At 42.2% G+C, this 21,114-nt stretch overlaps 1 protein-coding gene across 2 annotated transcripts in view; it reads left to right on the plus strand.

Annotated features, from left to right (window-relative positions):
• The window catches only part of RASSF5 (Ras association domain family member 5), a 109,539-nt gene that overhangs the window by 64,035 nt on the left and 24,390 nt on the right, over positions 1-21,114 (plus strand). Inside the window, exon 1 of one of the 2 annotated variants that reach the window (XM_074309001.1) lies at positions 1,880-2,468. The exons of the other annotated variant lie outside the window; for it this stretch is intronic. Within the exon in view, the coding sequence (XP_074165102.1) occupies positions 2,349-2,468 (120 nt within the window). The 5' untranslated portion in view covers positions 1,880-2,348. Of the gene's footprint in view, positions 1-1,879; positions 2,469-21,114 lie in introns of those variants that run through there. 2 annotated transcript variants of the gene reach the window in all.

The raw sequence follows: 21,114 nt of genomic DNA on the forward strand, positions 1-21,114 counted from the left end.
ATTCGGTATTGAAGAATTCTTAATTAAGCCATTGCATACAAAAGTCTTTTGTGATTTTATATAGTTAGAGCAATAAGATTGGCCTCATATGGTGTCCAACCCTAGTTCTGGATATTTAAAGGCATTGCTCTATTTTTCTTGGGTACTAAGTCCCATTATTATTATTGCTGAGGAAATGGGGTTAAGTGACTTGCCCAGAGTCACACAGCTGGGATGTATTTGAACTCAGGTCCTCCTGACTTCAGGGCTGGTGCTTTATCCACTGTACCATCTAGCTGCTCCTCATCTTTTTTTCTTCAGAATCTAACATGCTTCATTTTTTAAAAATCACTATTCTCATTTTATTTTCCCCACTTAATAGTTTTTCCCCAATTACATGTAAATATAGTTTTCAATGTTGATTTTTATAAGAGTTTGAGTTCCAACTTTTTTCCCTCTCTCCATTCCTCCTCTTCCCCTTCCCCAAGATGGCAAGCAATATGATATAGGTTATACATGTACAATCATATTAAACATATTTCCATAATTGTCATGTTGTGAGAGAAAAAGGGAAAAAAAACAAAGGGAAAAAAAAAAGGAAAATTTTATGTTTTGATTTGCCTTCAGACTCCATAGGTTTTTGTTTGTTTGTTTTTGTTTTTTTGCATGTGGATAGCATTTTCCATCATGAGTCTTTTGGAATCACCTTAGATCACTGTATTGCTGAGAAGTCTGTCAAAGTTGATCATCATATGTTGTTACTGTGTTCTCCTGATTCTGCTCACTTCACTCAGCATCAGTTAATGTGAATCTTTCCATAAATCCCATTATCTTGAAGGCTGGTATAATGCTGTATAATGCTGAGAAAGCAGACAAATGGGTTCCAGCACTAGCCCATAGGAGGCAGCATGGCCTCGTAAAAATAGTGGATCCAGAGTGAGATAATGGATTCAAACCCACTTCTTTCTACCTGTATGACCTTAGGTGGATCCTTTAATTTTTCTGGATCTAAGTTTCCTCATATGTACAGTAAAAGGGGGTTTCGAATTAATAGTTCCAAGATTTTTCCTAGCTATAAATCTATTACCACAGAGCCAGAAATTGAAGGGCAAGTAACCAGCCTTACCTTATGACCTGTGCCCCAGGAGGCCAAGAACCTCTGCTGATCTTTGCTAAATAGATGATCTAAGGAGTTTCCAAGCATTTTTCAAATGGGGATTTGCACATGAACCCTCCCTCATGTTGGGAATGGGCAAAGTCTGTGAGAAATATCTCTTAGACATCTAAGAATATGTAAATAAGCTTTGCACAGTTGCGGGAGTCTAAAAACGAAACCCTTCTCTGTAGTTGGTTCCTAAGGACCCTGGGTCAGTTGTGCAAGTGAGAACGTTTTCTTGCATATACTTCACTTGTGTTCACAAGGATTTTCCAAGTCCCCTCTGGCAACTTTTCTGCTAAAATGCGATTTCTTCAACGATTGGCATTTATTCTCTTTTATTTTTCTATTCATGTCGATTGACTCAGGTTCGGTACCCCAGAAGCCCACAGCAGAAAGCCGCTGTCACTGAGTTGGAAAGAGGTAGATAGAGGAGGGAAGAGTTTTTGGTCCATTTTTATCCATATCCCTTAATCATTCATGGATGCTGAAGAGTGGGTTGTATTTCCTAGAATCTAGAGCATGAATGGCTCGTTCCCAGCCTCCCAATCGGGCTTGAGGGCAGCCAGCACCCAGCCTTACCTGGGCACCCAGAGAGGTCGGTTGGCAATCGCCCCCCTCCCTTCCCAGCCCAGCCTGCACTCAGTGCTCACGACAGCTTTGTAGGAAGCTTGAAGAGAAACCTTGCAAGAGGAAGTGGCTTCTGAACTCCACTGCAAACTCCGAGAGTGGCAGGAAAGGGGAGGGGGGTGGGGGGCAGTGGTGAGATGGTGAGCTTTGCATGCTCAGCCCTGCTGCGACAGAGGAGATTAAACCACAGATGGTGAGTTTGAGAGGGAGGCGAAGAAAAAACTCGCCCGGCTCTGACACCGGTGTTTTGTAGCTGCGCCGATTGGGGAAAGGACGGCTGTGGGCGGAGAAGGGAAAAGGTTAGTCCACGGAGGAGCCCGCCGGCCTTTCGTTAAAGTGGAGGAAGGAGGGGGCAAGAAAAGCCCAGCAGAAGCCGAATTGGAGGCGAGGAGGTGTTTGGAAGCAGGAGCACGAGGAGCTGAGCACACTGGATCCTGCTGGCTGAACAGCAAGTGAATAGAGAAATCCTCGGGCTCCTGCCCCCTTCGGAGCTGCGGGGGTCTCACCTCCGCGCGCTGCCCCCACCCCCTGCCTCATGCTCATGAACTAGAGAGCAGCCTCCCGTGGCGGGCGCCCGCGGTAGATGACCGTGGACAGCACCATGAGCAGTGGGTACTGCAGCCTAGATGAAGATCTGGAGGACTGCTTCTTTACTGCCAAGACTTCCTTTTTCAGGAGTACACAGAGCAAGGCCCCCTCAAAGGTAAAAAAGGAAAAGACAGGGAGGGAGGTACTTTTTAATTTGGGGAAGCAGCCCCTTGTGTTCCAGAATGAGAGCTAAGGTCCCCTCCAAGTCCCTAGATTCTGCGATTCCTTCCCCTCAGGAAGAAGCTATGTCTGTCTGTCCCTCCCGTCTGTTTTTCTGGCTATGAGTGGGCAGGTGCCTTAGAGATACCGGAGACTGCCCCTCCTGAAGACGTGGGCTGGATGGCAGATAAGGGATGGCGTGGCACCTTTAGGTAAATTACCCAAGATAGTTTGGTTTCTCCCATCTTATAAAAGTATCCTTCAGGCGGTAGTTAGGGTAGTCTGATGTAACTGTGAAGATGCTGTGGTCCCCTGGTGGGATTGTGGCCCAGTGTCACCTGGGAATGGCTGAGGGTCAAAGTTGGCCGTCCCCCTTTGCCTTTATGAGCTAAATCCATGTCCCAGGAGGATTAACTAGAAGGTGGATGTCACTCTGGCTCTTAGCAGGACCAAGGTGGAGACTTCCGCATTTCAGTCCCCCATGGGACTTTGCTCAGAAACCATCTAAAATCGAGCTCTCCAACTCTGCACAAGTAAAGAGAGGGGGCTGGCTTGAAAGCTAATAATTTTTTCCCACACTTCATAGTTTTTAACTTGCTGTATTGCTTTAGGTCCCTGACATGCTTATGTGAAACTTTGGAATTGGGGGTATTTCCCTGGCTGCTTCCCAAACAGAACCAACATCTCCCCAAGTCTACTCCCCCAAAATGGTTCCAGTCTTGTCTCGCTATCTGCAACATATCTTGGCTTTAGTGGCAAAGTTGTTTGCTTAGTTTTTTTTTTTTTTTTTTTTTTTTTTTTTAATCAAGAGGAGGGCCCTGAGCCAAACTCTGGGAGAGGCTGTCTGAAAAGAGACCATTTGTTGGGGGAGATTGAGCTGTTAAATTTCACAGGTGTGTGGCAGGCTCATCATTAATTCAAGATTCTTATCCGGATTATAATTAACAACAACAAAAAAGATCTCAGTCTCATCTCTGGAGCCTCCCCTATCAATAATTCACCTTGCCAAAAGTCCTTGCTTAAACTGAATTGTAAGGTCTCATGTCTGGGAGATAATCATATAACAATCAGAAGATCCTGCCCTTCCCCCATCCTCTCATTATTCCTCTCCTTTCAATTCCCTTGACTTTCCTCTGCTTGGTAAAAATCAGAGTTCTTTTCTCCATACTTTGTGTGTTGGTTCAGTGTTCAGTCTCTGTGCTCTTCGCCAGAGTTGTTTGATTTTCAAGGCAGCAGGATCTAGAGAGGAACATGTTGAATCTGAGTCAGAACTCGGATCTATATATCTAGCTGTGTGGTGGAGCAACCCCCCAGAAAGCCTTTGAGATGAAGTCAGAAACCTAACTTCCAGGATAAAAGAGACCCTCTCCCAACTCTGTCCTCATCAGACCCCATCTGGAATATTGTATTTTTCTGGGCATCCAGGTTAAGAGAATGCTGATGAAGCTAGAAAGTGTTCACAGGAGGGCAGTCAACATGGGTGAAAGATCTCGAGTCCATGACATGAGAAGATGGGTTAAAGGAACTGGGCATGTTTAGTCTGGAGAAGGGAAGATCCAGGGCAGCCGTGCTGTCTTCAAGGATCTGAAGAAGGGACTAGATTTTATTTTATTTTTCCAGTTTGAGAACACAGAGGATGAGGAGATGTTCCAAGAGGCCATTTTAGGTTTTCTAATTCTCAGAAAGGATAGCTTGGTGGCCTGGTGGATAGAGTGCCAGAAGCTGAGCAGAAGACTCATCTTGCTCAGTTAAAATCCAGTCTCAGATACTTATTAACTGTATCACATGGGAAAGTCACTTTACCCTCTTTGCTTCAGTTTCCTCATCTGTAAAATGAGCTGGAGAAGGAAAGGGCAAAACATTCCAGTACCTTTGCCAAGGAAATCCCCAGTAGGGTCATGAAAAGTCAGACACAATTGAACAACAATAATCATCAGAGCAGACTAGGTCTCCTCAAGAGATGGTAAGTTTCCTCACCTTGGTGGACCCCAGGCAAAGGGTAGATGATCACTTGTCAGTAATATTATAACAGGAATTCCTCTCATGTCTGAGTTGGACTGGAGGTCCCTTCAGAGTCTGAAATTCTGTGAATCAGTGACTGGATAAATCATTTCATCTCTCTGATCCCCAATATCCTTACCTGCAAAATGGGGATAATATTCTTTTTGCCTGGCCAGTCCTAGAAAGACTCCGATTGTAAAATAGCCCACATTTACACAACATTTTAAATTTTGCAGACTGCTTTCCTCCCAGAAGAGGTACACAGGGTGGGTCTTATGGCCTTACATTTATAGTGCTTACTTAATACAGTGCCCAGCACATACATTCTTGTTGATGGATGATCCCCATTTTACATATATGGCATGGAGGTTCAGAGAAATGAAATGATTTGCTCAGTGCCACACAGGTTAAGTGTCAAACTCAGAACTCTAGCACAAGCTTCCTGTTTCCAAGAACAAAGTATAGTATACTACGTAGGGATTAAAAATGCTTTGGAGGTGCAAATGGTAGTGATGTAAAATCATCTTAGCACCTTTTTTTTTTTCCTGCTCTCTGGAGGATTGCTGCTTTTGAAGGGTTTGGGCTGAATTATAATGAGTTTTGATATCAGGCATAGATGCTTTCTCCACCAACTGAGATTCCCTTTCAGCCTGGAGCTCCACATGGTGGGGCCTGGTCCATGAGTGAGAAATTACCCTAGAAGGGCTATTAAGGGGGTGGGGTGGGTGGGATGTCACTGTGGCTGGAGGGCTGGGCTAGGCTCAGGAAGAGATGCATGTGGCTTGGGGGTAGGGAGGAGAGCAGGCATCTGGTGGGGAAATTGCCCCTACAGGAATGCTATAAATAGCATTTTCCAGAACTCTTTTCTTACTCAGACTTACATCGTGAGGGGATTTATTATTATTATTTTTTAAAGATTCCCTTCCTTACATCATGCAGATTACTTTTTCCTTGGCTGTTTTCCTCCCTAAGTAAGGAAAGCTGAGTTTCTAAAGGATTCCTCTTCTCCTCCATCACCTCCCACCTGCAACCCTGGGAGATGGGGTCCCCCAGGGGAAAAATGCTTCCTCTGTTTCTGTGTGGCAATGGGTGGCAAAGCCCACACATTGGAGAGGCTGTAGCACCTGCTATAAATAGCCCTGTCAGAACGACCTGTCTCCTTCTCAGCTCTTTGCTGGAGCAGAAACACAGCAACATCTTGCTACTGGCAAGAGGCTTCAGCACAGCTAGTGTGAATCCCACCCCTTCAAAGGGATCACCAGCCAGGCCTCCCTCTGAGGTCTGTGTCCTCCCTCTACCCCTGGGAGGCGGCAAGAGGAAGCAGCCAGCCACCTCCTCCTCTCACAGAGAAGGGGAACCTCATCCCCGGAAGTGTGGAGCCCAAGTTGCACCAGTAGTAAGAGAAAGCACTGGCTAGATCTCAGTCACAGAATGACAGAATGTTACATCTGCAAGAGATTATAGAAGTCTCTGGTCCAAATCCCTCATTTCAAAAAGGAAAACTGAGGACCAGAATGGGGGAGGGACTTACCTACAATCCTACAGCTAGTGAGGGATTGAGGCAGGACTTGAATCCAGGGCCTCTGACTCAGACCTCCAGGGTTCTTTCCATTAGATTAATCCAGCGTGGGGCCTTATTTCACCAGAGGGCTTTCTGCATATCTTCTTCTGTCCCAGTATCTCATTCAGTGGGAGAGGAACTTAATTTTGAATCACCGTTCTCAGTCAGAGCAGATAAAGCAGGGTGTCCTGGGGTGTTCCCAGTCTTGTCATAGAAAATTAAGCCTCATTATTTATATATGTGGGTAAAATTAGAGTATATGTAAGTAATTTTCAATGACCAGGGGTTACATAAACCCTAGAATGATAGTGGTATGAGTGCCCAGTGTTAATTTTCTCTTTATGGTGTTTTTACTTTTTTTCATGGCCCCTCTTCCTTATATTGCTACTGTCACCGATATAGTGACACTTGTCCAACACTTATTACCATACCTGACAAATAATGAATGCTTAATAAATGTTTGATGACTGACTAGTAAGCGCTCTCATTACTACCCAGGTCAACTATTGCAATAGCTTCCTTGTTGCCTTTATTTTCTTCCCTCTCCAGTGTATTTTTCCACTGCTATCATAGATATGAATGCACCTTATTCACAGATCTCTAAATTCCCCCCTATTTATTTTAAAGCCTTTTTTCAAATTCATACTCTTTGGTCTAGCATTCAAGTCCCTCCACAGTCTGTCACTTTGCCTATCTAGTCTTTTTATTCCACTATAAAGTAGGCTGCATTACTTCCAGTAAAACTAGACTAGTCTCCAATCCCTGTGTATGTCAGTACTTTCCCATGAGTGTCCATTTGCTCACAGCTTCCTCTAATGTCCTTTTCCTATATCCTCTTCCCTTATCCCTTCTGGAAATCCTTAAGACTCAGCTGAAATGTCACTGTCTCTATGAAGCCTTCCAGAATTCTATTCTGCCAAGTCAGCAATGATCTCTTCCCTTCTCCATCCCCCATCAACTCCTTGAAGACCCTATCTAGGATTTTGCTTGGACCTCTTGTACACTATTTATAATATTGTGTAATGTAGCTATCTATGGTTTTGTTATTTGTAAGCTCCTTGAGGGGCAGAAATTGTGCTTTAACTGCACCTTAAATTTTGCCTGGCACCATATTCTGCACACAGCAGGCATTTAATAAATATTTATAGTATTGAAATGAATGACTGGTTTTTTTTAGAATATATTTGTGGTAGTTTCTACAAATCCACTTGAAACTAGAAGAGGGTCAGATATAATTACCTCCAGGTGTAGGAAATTAAGATATATAGTGTGAGAGGAGGGTATATATATATATATATATATATATATATATATATATATATATATATATATATATATATATATATATATATATATATATAGAGAGAGAGAGAGAGAGAGAGAGAGAGAGAGAGAGAGAGAGAGAGAGAGAGAGAGAGAGAGAATATGAGAGAGAGAATATGAGAGAGAGAGAGAGAATTGAGAGAGAGAGAGAGAGAGAGATGAAGTCTTGAAGCTAGTCCAGAGATGAACTAGAATGCTAATTCTGGCCCCAATCTCTGTGTGCAGGGTTCTTTTACTGAAACCAGTGACCTGGGATTTGAGAAAAGCAAGGTTTGTTCAATTAGGGAGAGAGATCGAATGCACTGTGTGACTATGCAGTCAGGAATCAGATTCCCCTTGTCCTGTCCGGGCAGTGACTTTTATTCTCTGCTTTCCTTTGGACCCAGAAGGAGGGTGTGACCCCCCATGCCAGCTATATGGCCAGTTTCCCATCGCCATGGGCTCTCAAATGCCTGCAGATGGTAGCAATTTGAGATTTCAGCTGCTGAGCAGTTGCCCAGACACAGATTTTCCTAGAGCTCTGGAACCTGCCCAGAGTCTTACCGGCTGCTGCCCACTGGGAGAGAGACGAGAGCAGAATGTTAGAGCAGATCCTCCATGTGGCCCAGCCACTTCCCTTTGCACATGGGAAAATAAAGTTGTAAAGAGGGCAAGTGACTTCCCCAGGATCACACAGCTTTTTCTTTGGTAACACTGGGGCTAGAACCCTGGTTTTCAGGCTCTAAAACCAGTATTTCTACACTGATGTGATATTGTCTCAAGATGAGACACAAATGGAGAGGCAACATAGCATCATGGAAAATAGCCATGAATAGCCAGTCTTAAGACTTGGCATCTATTCTTGGCCCTATCACTAATTGGCTTGTGATCTTGAACAAGCCATTCCTCTTCTAGAACTTATAATTTCCCAGCCTACAGATGATACCTGCTCCAATAACTTCTCCAGGACACAGGACAGATGTCTTATCTGCTCTCCAAAATGGATTCAATCAAATATGTTACGTATCTATTATACATATCATGAGGATATATAAAGAAGTAAATAACATAATCCATGCCTTCAAGAAGTCCTACAGATAAGTAGATATGACATATTGGCTTAGTGGGTAAAGCATTGAGTCTCAGGAAGACCTGAGTTCAAATCCTGATTCAGATAATTCCTAGCTTTGTGACCCACAGCAAGTTATTTAACTCTGTCAACCTCAGTTTGCTCATCTATAAAATGGGGATAATATAGATGTGATATGGTGAATATTCCTGAATTTGGAGTCAGAAGTCTTAGGTTCTACTTATGTCTGTACTTATTAGCTGTGTGACTTTGGGCAAGTCACAGCCTCTCTTTGGAGAGAATCTTTGGAGATTCATCTCCAACATCTTTGAAATGAGATTGAAGGCTTCTTTGAGGAACTTGACAAGAGTTGTTTTTTGAGACATAAAAGGAAGAAGCATCTTTGATTCTGTCAATCAAACTGAATTAATTCAACTAAAAAAAGGCAGAGGAAGAGATACATTTGTATAGACTCATGGACAGTTAAGCTAGGGCAGAACTTAGAGTCATTTTAAAGGCTAATGCTCTAAAAACCAGGGTGGAGGGAGAAGGGAGAAAGAGAAGAAGAGGGAAAGGAGGAAAGAGAGGGAGGGAGGGGGAAGGGGATGATAGAAAAGAAGGGAGAGAAGAGAGAGGAGGAAAAGAAAGAGACAGAGACATAAACACACAGAGATATAGAGAATGACAGAGACAGACAGAAAGATGGAGGGAGGGAAAGAGAGAAACAGAAACAGACACAAAGAGACAACAGAGAGAGAGAAAGGTGGGAGAAAGAGACTCAGAGACAATTAGAGAGAGAGACAGACACAGAATGATGACAGAGACAGATTCAGAGAGAAGAAGAGGGAGAGAGGAAGAGGGAGAGAGGGAAAGGAAGAGAGAGAGAGATGATTAGCACATGTCCTTTAGGAAAATCACTGACAGCAGAGTGGAGGATGAATTGAAGTGGGAAGAAACTTGAAGCAGGGAATTCAATTAGGAGGCTACTGCAGTGATCCAGGCCTGGGGTGATGAGAGGCTGCACCGGGGGGATGGCTGTGTGAAGGGAGAGAAGGGGACCCATATGGATGAGATGCTTTGAAGGTGGAAACACCAAGACTAGGCCAAAAACTAGATATGTGGGGTGAGTATGACTGAATTGTCAAGAATAACACCCATGTTTTGAGCCTGTGTGTCTGGGGTGATGAACAGTATCAGAGAGGTTTCAAAGAGGAGAAAGTTTTTTGAAGGAAAAATAAGGAATTCTCTTATGAACAGATTCAATTTGACATATTCAGAAGGTCACTGAGGATTTGAGACCTGAAAATAGGTGGGGACTAGCATAGATTTGGAACTGTCTGAATAGAGATGCTTATTGAATTCAGGGAGCTGAACTGATCACCATGTGCCACAGAATAAACAAGGATTCATATCGGTTTTTTGGTGACTTGAATCTCTTTGGTAGTCTTGGGGAAACTATGGACTCTTTCAAAATATTTGTAAGAGCATAAAGTTTATAGGATTACAAAGAAAAATAATTACATTTAACTAGGTTATAAATTTTTTTTTTTAAGTTCACGGACCTGCTTTAGAACCTTTCATATAGAGGAAAGAAGAGGGCCTTAGGGGATATCTGTGATCAAATGGGTGTGACCTCCATGAAGATCCAGCAAAGGAGACTGAGAAGGAGCAGCCAAGCCGGTAGGAGGAAGATCTGGCAAGAGCTGTGCCACAAAAACCTGCAGGAAAGAATATCCAGGAAGTAGGAACTCAACAAGTGAAGTATCACAGGCTATATAGAGACCAAGAATGAGGACCGAGAAAAAGTCATCAGATTTGGCAGCTGAGACTATCGGCAATTTTGGAGAGAGCACTTTCCATTGAATGATATCAGAAACCTCATTGCAAAGGGTTTAGAACGGATGGAAAGGAGATTTAGAGATACCACATGTAGATGATTTTCTCAAGGAGCTTAGTCATGAAGGGGAGGACAGATATAGGATAATTGTGGATTAGTTAATCAAGTGAGGGTTTTTAAGGATGAGAGAAACATGGCCATGTTTGTAGGAAGCAAGGAAGAAACTATAAAAATTAGTGAGAGACTGGGAATTATAGAGGGGATAAGCTACTACAGCAGATGGGAGGGGTTTTACCTGGGCAAGGAGAAGGACCATTGTATCACATGAAACAGGGGTGATGGAGATAGTGGGTTAAATTAGAAGCAGAAATATAAAACTGGAAATAATCTTAGAGACCATCAGGTCTAAGGCACTCATTTTACAGATAAGGAAACTGAGGTTCAGGGAAGTTAAATGATCACAGTCACACAGATAGGAATCTTTCCAAAGTGACTTCCCATTCAAAATCTCTGATCCTATGATTAATGTCAGTATCACTGAGGTGAAAATACCAGTGACTTCAGGAAAAAACCAACAAACCTCCCTAATGGCTTTTTTTTTTTCCTTTTCCAAAAAGACATACCAACCTCTTGTCTTTCACTTGCTCAGCTCTTTGCCATGGTGACAGGCTGGGTTTGGTTGCTAGGCAGCCAGATTCTGGCACAACACTGTCAGGAGATGACTGGGCCCTTGATTATGAATGGGGGCTGGGAAGAAGGGACCCCAAGTGGGGGAGGACAGGAGGGGAATAGGGGAGGGAGAACTGATATTAGGATCCCATTTATCCTCCCCCCTTTAAATCTCATTAAATCAGAGTTAATAAGGGAAGAGGAGAGGTTGTAATCATAGGATTTAGTGCTAGAAAGAGACTTAGTAATCTTCTAGTTACTGGATCAGTATTGGAGCTGCAAGAGAAGTTATCAAGTCCAACCCTTTCATTTACAACTGAGCAAACTGAGGTGCTGAGAACAGAAGGGACTTCTCTGAGGTCAGAGCTGCCCTTAGAATGATTTAGCGGCTCTTCCCCTTGCTTTCCTTTTCTAATTTAATTTTGTCCAAATGGAGGCAGCATGATAGAGTGTGATTCTAGGAGTTTTGCATTTATAGTCAAAGGATCTGCGTTTAGAGGAGCTAAAGAGATTTAGAGCTGGAAGAGGCTGGAAGAGGAAGAAGCCATCTCGTCCAGATCCTTCATTCTATAGATGAGGAAACAGGCCCACCAAAATTAAGTGGCTTTTGCCCCAAGGTCACAGCTAGTATCAAACAGAACCCAGGACTTTCTAACTGCCAAGTCCAGCAATCTCTCCACTGCAACATTCCATTTGGTTCTGTTAGTGCCTGTGTGACCTTGGGCAAAGTCATTTGTCACTCCAGATGACAGCCTGTTTCTTCACTTGTGAAGTGATCCCTCCCAGCTCTAAATACTGGGATCTTACAAATCCAGAAACCTTGGGTGCTTTCAGTCTGGCCCAAGGTCAGAGTAGGATGGGAGTGAGAAGGGGAATAAGCTGAAGACACATGGGTTTTTGGTGAGGGTGTGTAAGTTCTTAGGGCTATATCCAAGAATTTGGAGATGTGGTTTCCAGTCCTAGTTTCCTTTTCCCTATTTTCCACCTCTGCATTCTTTTGGGAATGACCACTCTTGAGCCTCAGTTTCTCTCTATGTGAAATGGAAAGTCTCCTTGTGCAGAAAAGGGTCTCCCAGAATATGCTTGTCCAGGAACAGTAAGAATTTTTGATGTGTTCTCTGTCTAGGATGATGAGCTTTCAAAACAGGAAGAGCTTAATACTTAACAAAGTACATTGATCACCAAGGTCCAGATTTTGGAGGTTAGCTTGCTTGCATTGTGGGACCTGTGGAATAACTAGGAAGAAGGAACCTCTACCTTCAGTAATTAGTTGCTTTGAGCAGAAATAGCAGTTATGGGGGGGCCCTTTGGGAGAATGGGTGAGGGCAAAGGCAGAGTTGAATTACCTGAGTAATTAGAACCTAGAATTATATTTTTGCCTAAATTATTCGAATAGTCGTTACTGTTGAGAAGGGACCACAAAGGACTGTATTCCTAGTGTTTAGCACAGTTCTTGGCACATCCTAAGCATTTAATAAGGGGCAACTAAGTGCCAAAGTAGAGTGCCAGGTCTGCAGGTAGACTCATCTGCCTGAGTTCAAATCTGGCCTCAGACACTAGGTATGTGACAAATCACTTCATCCTGTTTGCCTCATTTTCCTTATCTGGAAAATGAGCTGGAGAAGGAAATAGCAAGCCACTCCAGAATCTTTGTGAAGAAAACCCCAACTAAGGTCACAAAGAATGGAATACGACTGAAAACAATTGAACAACAGTAACAGCAAGTACTATGAAATGCTTGTTGACTTAACTCAGCAATATTTAATCCATAGTACAGCAGAACTCAGGCTAAGACACTAGGTGGTGGGAGGAAAAGTATAATCTGAAATTTACCTTTAAATGATCTATTGTCAGACCCTTATGAAATAGATATGAAGAGGAGATGACACATTTAAGAAAGTCTTGGAGACAATTAACAGGCTGAATGTATATTAGGAGCAGCTTGGCAACAGAGAGGGCATTGGAAGTCAGAGTCAGGAGAACCTAGGTTCAAATTCCCACTCAAATACTCATTAGCAAATCACCCAATCTCTCTCAGTCTCAGTTTCCTCAGCTGCTTCTTGTAAAGGAGGCTCAGCTTCTGACCCTTTGTTGCCATTCACACAGCTTATACCATAATTGAGGATCTCATCACCCCTATGCGCCTTGACTCATATTTCCAGCCATTAAATTTTCTTCCCCAACTTGCATTCTGTCAAACAGCTACCATGGCCTTACCTCTGCCTCATATGTAGAGTCCCTGTTTTCTTTCTAGATGCAACTCAGGTACCACCTTCTGAATGAAGAATTTCTAGATTTTCCTTCTCCCCTTAACTGCTCTCTCCCAAATTGTCTTGGATTTAGCTACTTTATGCATTTGTGTGTATGTGGTGGGGGGCTTGAAGGGGAGAGAGAGGGAGGAGATGGGGGAGGGAGAGGAAGAGAGGGAGGAGGAAAAGAGACAGGGAGAAAGAGAGGGGAGAGGAAAGAGGGAGAGAAAGAAAGGGAGAAGAGAGGGAGGGGGGAGGGAGAGAGAATGAAAGCAGCTCAGGAAATCATTGACATCTTAGAATGCATTGTAGAGAAAGATGGTCAGTACAGCATCCCTGATTGCTCCCCATGACCCCCTTTGGAATGTTGAGGGCTCTGGGATGATTTCTTAAAAACTTGGCTCCTGGATGTTATTGGGGTGTTGTTGACTGTAGGAGGTAGCCCTGTTCTGGGAATAAGAAGATATGGTTACAAATCTCAACTCTGTCAATTGCCAGACATCAAGTCCTTTTCTTCACTTTTCTTCATTGATAAACAGGGATAAGACCTCCCTTACACAGTGGTGAAGAAAGCACTTTATAAACCCTTAAGACCTATATAAATGTGAGTTGTAAATTTTGGGGGTGACCCAGACCTGTGATTTCATCTTTGTAAGAAACTCCAAATACCTGTGAAAAAAAATTGTCAACAATTCCAAATTAGCAACCCATGTATAATTTATATATCAGAGAATTTCCTGCGGTGCTGAAAGGTTGTGACCTTGTCTCTGGTGCCTCAGCTAGTATATGTAAAAGGAAAACCTTCCTGAATCTAAGGCTGGCCCACTATATCACATTGAGGGGTGATTAATAACAAAAGGATAATTGAGACTTAGTTTCCTCAAGAGATTTACCTTTCATTCTAGGGCTAGTTAATACCAAAACCAGGAAGGAAGGAAGCTGGACACAAATATCTACTAAATGTCTATTATGTAGTATAGCTGATCATTGGAACTATGGATTAAGATAGAATCGTTCATAGTGAAAAAGTAGAAAATGAAGAGAAATGAGTCTAGGATAGAACCTTAGATAAAAACAAAAATAAATAAATTTTAAGGGGTGGGAAAAATGACAGAATTGAAGAATTTCAGAGTTGGAAGCATTCTAGTCCAAAAAATTTCCAAGATAGAAGACTGAATTTTAAATCAGATTTAACTGAACTGAGTTCAAATCTTATCCTATCCTTGACACTAGCTGTGTAATTGAGTGAATCTCTTTCATGTTATACAAGTAATTTGACTTTTTAGGCCTTCCAACTTTAATTATGTGTGATATGATGATTTCAGTAAAGATAGACACAAGATTTTCTGCTGAAAGTGGTGAACAATGGAGAACTGGAGACTTGGGAAAAGAAGAAGTTTGGACCACTATTCTGTGGAAAATAACTAGCAATAGAAAAGTTAAAAGGACAGCTACATAGTTGAAAAGACCCAGATGCACTCACACAACATAAATCTTGTCCTGGACATCAACAACCCAACTTCATGATCAGTGAACCCTGGGGTTTTATGTGGCAGCCAGATCTTACTGCCATTGCTATCTATGCCCACCATCTGTGGTCTCTGTGTGTTCCCTTTAGTTCCTGTCCCATAGTCCTTCATGTGCCATCCTGTTCCCTCACAGGTGACAGCTTGGGTGAAAATCCAAAACTGGATAGCATTAACAGAGGACATGTAGTCTAATCTTCTCATTAATGAAGAAACTTAAAAATTAAGTGACTTGCTTAGGATTGTATAGCTAATGTTAGAGATGGGATTTGAACTCAATTTCTTGTCTTCACACTAGAGAATAGAAATATCACCAGACCCTCCTGCAGCTCTCTCCCCTTCTCCCCTTCTTTCTTTCTCTCTCTCTCTCTGTCTCTGTCTCTCTCTCTGTCTCTGTCTCTCTTTCTCTCTCTCTCTCTGTCTCTCTGTCTCTGTCTCTGTCTCTGTCTCTGTTTTTCTGTGTCTCCCCATCCCTTCTCTCTCTCACACACACACATACAAACATATGGGTCCCAAACACAGAGTAAAGGGTTTCTTGGGTTCTTCAATCTCATGTCCAAAGCTTTCACCAAAAATTAAGGTGATAGGAAACAAACAGCAGCATCTTCCTAGAACATTGTATATGTCATTGGCCACAGAACCTGACCTGAGAAAAGCCTGATCAAGAGGCAGGCATTCAGATCAATATAAGGGAAAACTTAAAACACTGTCCCAAAGTAGCTTTCCTTGGGAGGTAATTCCAACAGAAGTTGGGCAACCACTTTTCAGGGATGTTGAAGAAGATATTTCTGTTCAAGTATGGGTTGAACTAGATGAAGCCCCTTTATCTGGAGGTTCTAAGAGAGAAAATGTGGAATTGGGAGGGATTGGGCAACAGAAAGCTGGGGTGTCAAGTTCCTCCCACCTCCCTAATTATTTCAAACTTCTTGTTGGATTGCTGGTCACTTGTCCAACCATTCCTGCACTTTCCTCTAAATAAATCTGTTTCTCTTTTGTGAGAACAGACAGAATCAGATGGAACCTACCATGGCAGATGGAAGCAGAACCATAGATGAGATTCCTGGCATTGATGAGCCCCAGACCAACTAAGCAAGATTCAATTAACCGAGGCCTGTGGACCGCTTGCAGAAAGAGATTTATAACTGGCATAGGCTTGGCTAGAGAAAACAGGGAAAAATACTCTCCTCTCACTAGCCCCCTCCAAAGTTTTCCATTTGTTTTTATTGTTGTGCCTCCTGAGCTCTCTGGCCCCTAAGGCTATTGGGTAGAAAGAAAAGTCTGAAAGCTGGCTTAGGAGGATGAAGCAGGTGACTTAGGGATACCATGGGCACAGAACCAACAGTTGACTCTTTGTGTGAGGCTGGTGACAACTTGGCCTATTCCTTATCACCAAATTGGAGACTTAGCAGCCATTCTGGGGGGGTGGGGGGCTGCTCTCTAAAAACCGAGTAGTAGAGAGAACTGACTTGTAAACAAGAGCAGCAGCCATCCACAATCACAACTTGAGAAAGTATCTACAAGATGATGATACTGCAGACCACAACTCTTGCTACCAGCTGTCCCCTACACATTGTCATCCTGCTGGGCAATGGAGGGGGACATAGGCATTTTCCAGCACAATCTTATTGTCTTCAAATGAATTCTCTCTCCCCCATGTATCATTGGCTCTTAGGGTGCTAAATTTTGGCTTAAATATGACTGACTCAATTAGGGCACAGGTGGCTCAGGGGACAAAGCCCTCCTTGATGAATATATAAACCTATATGGAGGTGCCAAGGCCCAAAGGAGAGGAGGGAATGAACTTGGGTCACTCAGAGCAGTTGCGGCAGTTCTAGGAATAGATTTGAAGAATTTACCCATTTGCTTCTTGAACTACATGACAAGTTTGATTTGTCCAGCACGGAGGGGGAAATTGAGAGAGCCATTTTCCCTGCCTACCATCCACCCTCATTCTTAGCCACTTCATGAGCCTCATCAGATCCCAATCTGAGGACTCAGGCCACAGCATGAGCCATTCTTTGATTTGGAGACAGGCTTGGACACTGACATTTACAACATGACAATCCTGTGAGTACAGGTGTTACTGTTCCCATTGACAGACGAGAACCTGAGCTCGTGACTTGTTACTGGGAATCATTGCAGCAGGCAGCCTTATGATGTTCTTTACTGAAGGTTTTTTTGTGTTGTTTCATTTTCATTTTTGTTTTTTAGCATCTCTGTGCCAGCATTGTGAGGGAAAGAGAAGGCAGGACAAGGCAAGGGAAGGGAAGGGAAGGGAAAGGAAAGGGAAGGAAAGGAAAGACAAAGAAATAAACATTTACATAGTATTTACTCTATACCAGACACTGTATACTCACAACAAACCTAATAGATAGATGTTATCAGTTTTTTAAGTTATCATTTTACAGCAAACAAAGGTGACAGAGACTTGTTCACAGTCACTAGCTATTGTTTGGTGACTGCACATCCACTGTACCTATGAGTCTGTTCACTGCTTCCATGGTTGGGGGCTGACCAGTTCATCTCTTGTTTAAAGCCAGTTCTTGATCTTCTAAGCAAGTGAAGTAGAGTGTCCGGTAGCCAGGAGGATGTTAAGAAGTGAATCTTCAGAACCTAAGTGGAAATCTATTGGCGTTTGGAAAAGAATTTATGTAGGCAAGAGTTGTGGTCTGCAGTATCATCATCTTGTAGATACTTTCTCAAGTTCTGATTGTGGATGGCTGCTGCTCTTGCTTACAAGTCAGTTCTCTCTACTATTAGGTGGTACTTGACATTTTGGGGGGTTATATTCCCATGTGAGGATATCTGGCTGCATGGGCAGCATTATAAAAGAGCAGCTAAGAAAGCCAGCATGATTTTAGGCCAGACTAGTTCATCAAACAATATTAAGGACCTACTACAAGTCAAAACAATGAGAATAAAAGTCAGAAATGAGACAATTTCTGCCTTTAAGGAACTTTGAATAGACCTGGGGATTCCAAGAGGCAGAGGGGGAGGTGGGAAGACCTTCCAAACATGGAGTAGATACAAGGTGTCCCAAAAGTCTTTGTGAAGTTGTTAAACTAATAACTCTAGAGACATACAGGTTACAAGCTTACAAAAATGTCATTTAAAAGTTTAGTTATTTAAATCTCATACATTTATTTTTGTGAACTTTCAATAATACATTTTAAATTTTAACAAGATGGGACAATGACAGTGTCCTATCTTATTAAAATTAAAAATTTATTATTGCCTGGATTGCATGTGTAACAGTTTCTGAATGTCATTCTCTCAGACAAGGTGGTCTGACTTAGCCTCTATCTTTTGAGTTACCTCCATTACACTTTTTCTTCTGGGGTCACATTGTGTATACATCAAGATCTCATTCTTTGGATAATCTTTAAGGTTAGGATAACAAACACAATTCTTTTCAGTCACTGAGTCACAGCTGATCAAAGGTTTTTTTTTATTTTTTCAAAGTACAAAAATTGACTAGAGCAATGTGTTGTATAAGTAGTCCTTTTGAATTTTAATATGAAACATATGAATATTTTTTAAACTATTGACCTTTCAGACTTTTTATAAGTTTGTAGCATTAGTACTTCTGAAGCTAAAAAAAAGCTTTAGACTACACTAAGACTTTTGGGACACTGTATACCTTGTGCAAATGTGAAGAGGTAGGAAAATGGGTATTTGTGTGTGAGGAATAATGAGGGCAGTTTGACTAGACTATAGAGTGTGTGAGGGGAAGGCCAACATAGGAATACTGCCCTGCCCACATCTATAGTATCATGTTCATTTCTGGGTTTCACATTTTAGGAAGGACAACATAGCAGGTAAGATAAAAGAGGTTGCTCAGGATCTTGAGAAGCTTCAGAATTGAGTCATATAAGGATCAGTTGTAGGAAATGGAGAAGGAAAGACTGGGGGGGAATGATAGCTGGCTTCAAATATTTAAAGGAGGGGGCAGTTGGTGGTGCGATGGATGGAGTACCAGACCCCAGTTCAAATCTGGCCACAGACACCCTGGAGAAGCCACTTCACTCTGTTTGCCTCCATTTCCTTATCTTTCATTAGCTGAAGATGGAAATGGCAAACCACTCTAGAATCTCTGCTGAGAAAACCCCAGATGGCATTATGAAGAGTCAGACATGACTGAAAATGACTCAATAAAGAATTTGAAGGTTGCCATATGGAAAAGGGATTTGGCTAATTCAGCTTGGCTCTCCTGGGTAGAATTAGGACTAGTAGAGAGAAGTTACTAAGGGAAAGATTTAATCTCCGTGGAAGGAAACATTTCCTAAAGATTAGAGTGGTACAAAAGTGGAAGTGGGATGCCTCAGGAGGTAGGAAGAGAGTTAGCTATCACTGCAACTCATCAGATGGAGGCTGGAGGACCATTTGTCAGGGGTAGAACAATGAGATGCTTAGTATTGTAGGACTATGGAGGTCTATTCCAAGTGATGATGACTGAGATGGTGAGAATTGGAATCAGTCAGGAAACAGTGAACAATACCCCTTTATGGAATTGGGTGTTTTGAGTCTCTCTACAGGTTCATATAGAGGAACAGAGGAACAGCTATAGATACTGCTGAACTGAACTTTAAGAATGAGTTCCAGGGGACAGTTAGGTGGTACAGTGGATAGAGCATTGGATAGATTGGATAGAAGGACCTGATTTCAAATCTAGCCTCAAATACTTGACATTTACTAGCTTTGTGACAAATCACTTCTAGGATCACGAAGCTAGTAAATGTCAAGTATTTGAAGCTAGATTTGAGCTGATTGTTTGCATGGGGGGGTGGTGTGAAATGAATTTTAGTAGCTCTTTAGATCTTGATTAAAATTCAAACTAGAAATGTTGGTGTCCTTGAAAAACCTCAAAAGATGCATCCAGGGTAACCTTTAAATCAACTTTTAAGGATGAATTCAGTTGAATTGGGGAGAAACTGTATAACTGAATCTCTGGGCAGAGGACTTAGGAATGCCATGAGGTCACTTCTGGAGAAGTTCCATGGGAGAAGAGCAAGGCAGGATAGGACAGGGCAGGTTAGGTCAGGTAGTCCTCAAAGGAAAGGAGATGATCCATCTGGTAATTTCCTGATTTAAGCAAGTATTTTCGCTAGTATGCCATCAATCAACAGCATTTATTAAATGTCTACTATATACCAGGTATAAGTGAAACAAAACAAAATTCAAATAATCTCTGCTATAAAGAAGCTTATAGTTTATCAGGAAAGGTAAGAAGTACATATGTAAGTATGTGTGTGTGTGTGTGTGTATGTGTTTAAGTAGCAAGGATGAAATGTTTTTGAATAAAGACAAAAAGACATTACTTCTAAATCATAGAATTTGAGATTGTGAAGGAACTTCAGCATCCATCTCGCCCAACTTGGAAAGGAATTTCCACAATAATATACTCAACAAGTGGGCATCCAGTGTCTTCTTGAAGACCCCAAAAGAAGGGGCACCCATCACCTCTTGAGCACTTTTAGACAGCTGTAGTTTTGGGAAATTTTTCACAACATTATGCTTAAAGTTGCTTCTTTACAACTTCCCACTGTTCCTAATTCTACCATCTGGGGACAAACACAGGATTCTAAAAAGATGAAGGTGCGCTAGGAGGTGTGTTATAGGTATGAGAGTTAGCAGTGCAAAGGTGCAGGGATGGGAGATGCAGTATCCTGAGGTAGGAATAGCAAGAGGATCAAGCTTCTAAGCTCTATTGTTTCTATTCCATTGCACATATAATATTCTCCAAATTTCTGACTTTTAAGGTCAAAGCCCTGTTTGCCCAGTTGTAAGTATAATTCTTAGCTTGATTTCAAAGGAAAAGCTTGGATCTCAAGAGCCCATAAAAAGATACATCTAGGGAATAGGATAAAGATATACTAAAACCACAGATCAGGGGAGAAAGAAGAGTTCGTGTGTGTGTGTGTGTGTGTGTGTGTGTGTGTGTGTGTGTGTGTGTGTGTGTGTTGGAGAACTAGGTGACCTAGTGGCTAAGAATCCTGGGCTTGGAGTAGGAGAAGACCTGAATTCAAATCTTACCTCAGACTTTTACTAGTTGTGTGACCCTGAACAAATCACTTATGTTTCCCAGTCTTAGTTTCCTCATCTATAAAATGGGAATAATAATAGCACCCACGTGGGACAGCTAAGTGGTGCAGTGGTTAGAGCACTAGCCCTGAAGTCAGGAGGATTTGAGTTCAAATGTGACCTTAAACACACCGCTTCCTAGCTGTTTGTTTGGCCCTGGGGAAAACACTTAACCCCAATTGCCTCAGCAAAATAATAATAATAAAATAGCATCTATCTTATAGCATTGTTCTGAGGATCAACAGAAATGGCACATCTGCATTGCTTTTGAAACCTTAAGGTGCTCTCCATTGTCCTGATCTCTATC

The sequence above is a fragment of the Sminthopsis crassicaudata genome, chromosome 4, assembly GCF_048593235.1.
Source record: "Sminthopsis crassicaudata isolate SCR6 chromosome 4, ASM4859323v1, whole genome shotgun sequence".
Taxonomy (NCBI): Eukaryota; Metazoa; Chordata; class Mammalia; order Dasyuromorphia; family Dasyuridae; genus Sminthopsis; species Sminthopsis crassicaudata.